Consider the following 953-nt stretch of genomic DNA (forward strand, 5'->3'; position numbering starts at 1 on the left):
TATATATATATATATATATATATATATATGTATATATATGTATATATGTACAAACACATACATATATATACATACATATGCATTCATACATATACATACAGTATGCTGACAGCAGCAGCTGATTCAGTAGGAACACTAAAACAAGCAAACGCTGCAGCACCCCAGCTGACTTTGCATTACGCCTTTAATAATACCCTGAAGTGTATGTACACCATAACCAGCATACATACAAGTTTATAAGAAGGAAATCGACAGAAAAAAAAAGAAAGAATGAAAGGGAAAAAGAAACGAAGAAAAAAAAAAAGAAGGAAAAATAAAAAAAGGAAAAGAAAGAGAATGTACAGCCAACACCTTAGTATACAAAAGCGAAGCAAAACTACGGGCTATCGAGAAGCAACAAAGAGAAGAGAAAAGAAGTAAAGTAGCAGCAGCAGTAGTTTCTCATACAAAAGCCCCAAAAGGCATACATATTGCATGCACTAGTATGCATGCATTGCACTGAACATACACTGCGTGTCGTATAGGGTACATCTCCTGAGCAGTCTATTAGATTAAAACAACCCCCAGGGGGCCCCGAGGACCCCAGGCCGCTTGCAGCCAACTCTGCAGAGGCCTCCTCAGGGCTCTTTGCCTTCGCGGGCCGCTCAGCTGCTGCCTCTGCTACCGCCGCCAGAGACAGCGTCGGCTTCTGCGCTGCAGCACGACGGCTGTTCAGGTGACGACGACCTGATACCACCACCAGCAGCAGCAGCAACAGCAGCAACAGCAGCAGCAGCAGCAGCAACAGCAGCAGCAGAAGCAGCAACAGAAAGAACCCCACTATGAAATCCAAGCGATCTGTACAGTACGTGAAACCCCTATGCACGGCTATAGACACAGGCTACCTAAACACTATATATATATATATATATATATATATATATATATATATATATATATATATATATATATAT

General features: G+C 41.2%; 1 protein-coding gene across 1 annotated transcript in view; it reads right to left on the reverse strand.

Annotated features, from left to right (window-relative positions):
- Positions 1–176: 176 nt before the first annotated feature.
- Positions 177–953, reverse strand: part of EMH_0088950 (uncharacterized protein) — a gene marked incomplete at both ends in the record, with an annotated part of 1,935 nt that continues 1,158 nt past the window's right edge. Inside the window, 2 exons of the mRNA XM_013501358.1 lie at positions 177–195; positions 582–726. Coding sequence (XP_013356812.1) covers positions 177–195; positions 582–726 — 164 coding nt within the window. The remainder of the gene's footprint in view (positions 196–581; positions 727–953) is intronic.

Source organism: Eimeria mitis, genomic scaffold (assembly GCF_000499745.2).
Source record: "Eimeria mitis Houghton genomic scaffold, Emh_scaff6766, whole genome shotgun sequence".
NCBI lineage: Eukaryota > Apicomplexa > Conoidasida > Eucoccidiorida > Eimeriidae > Eimeria > Eimeria mitis.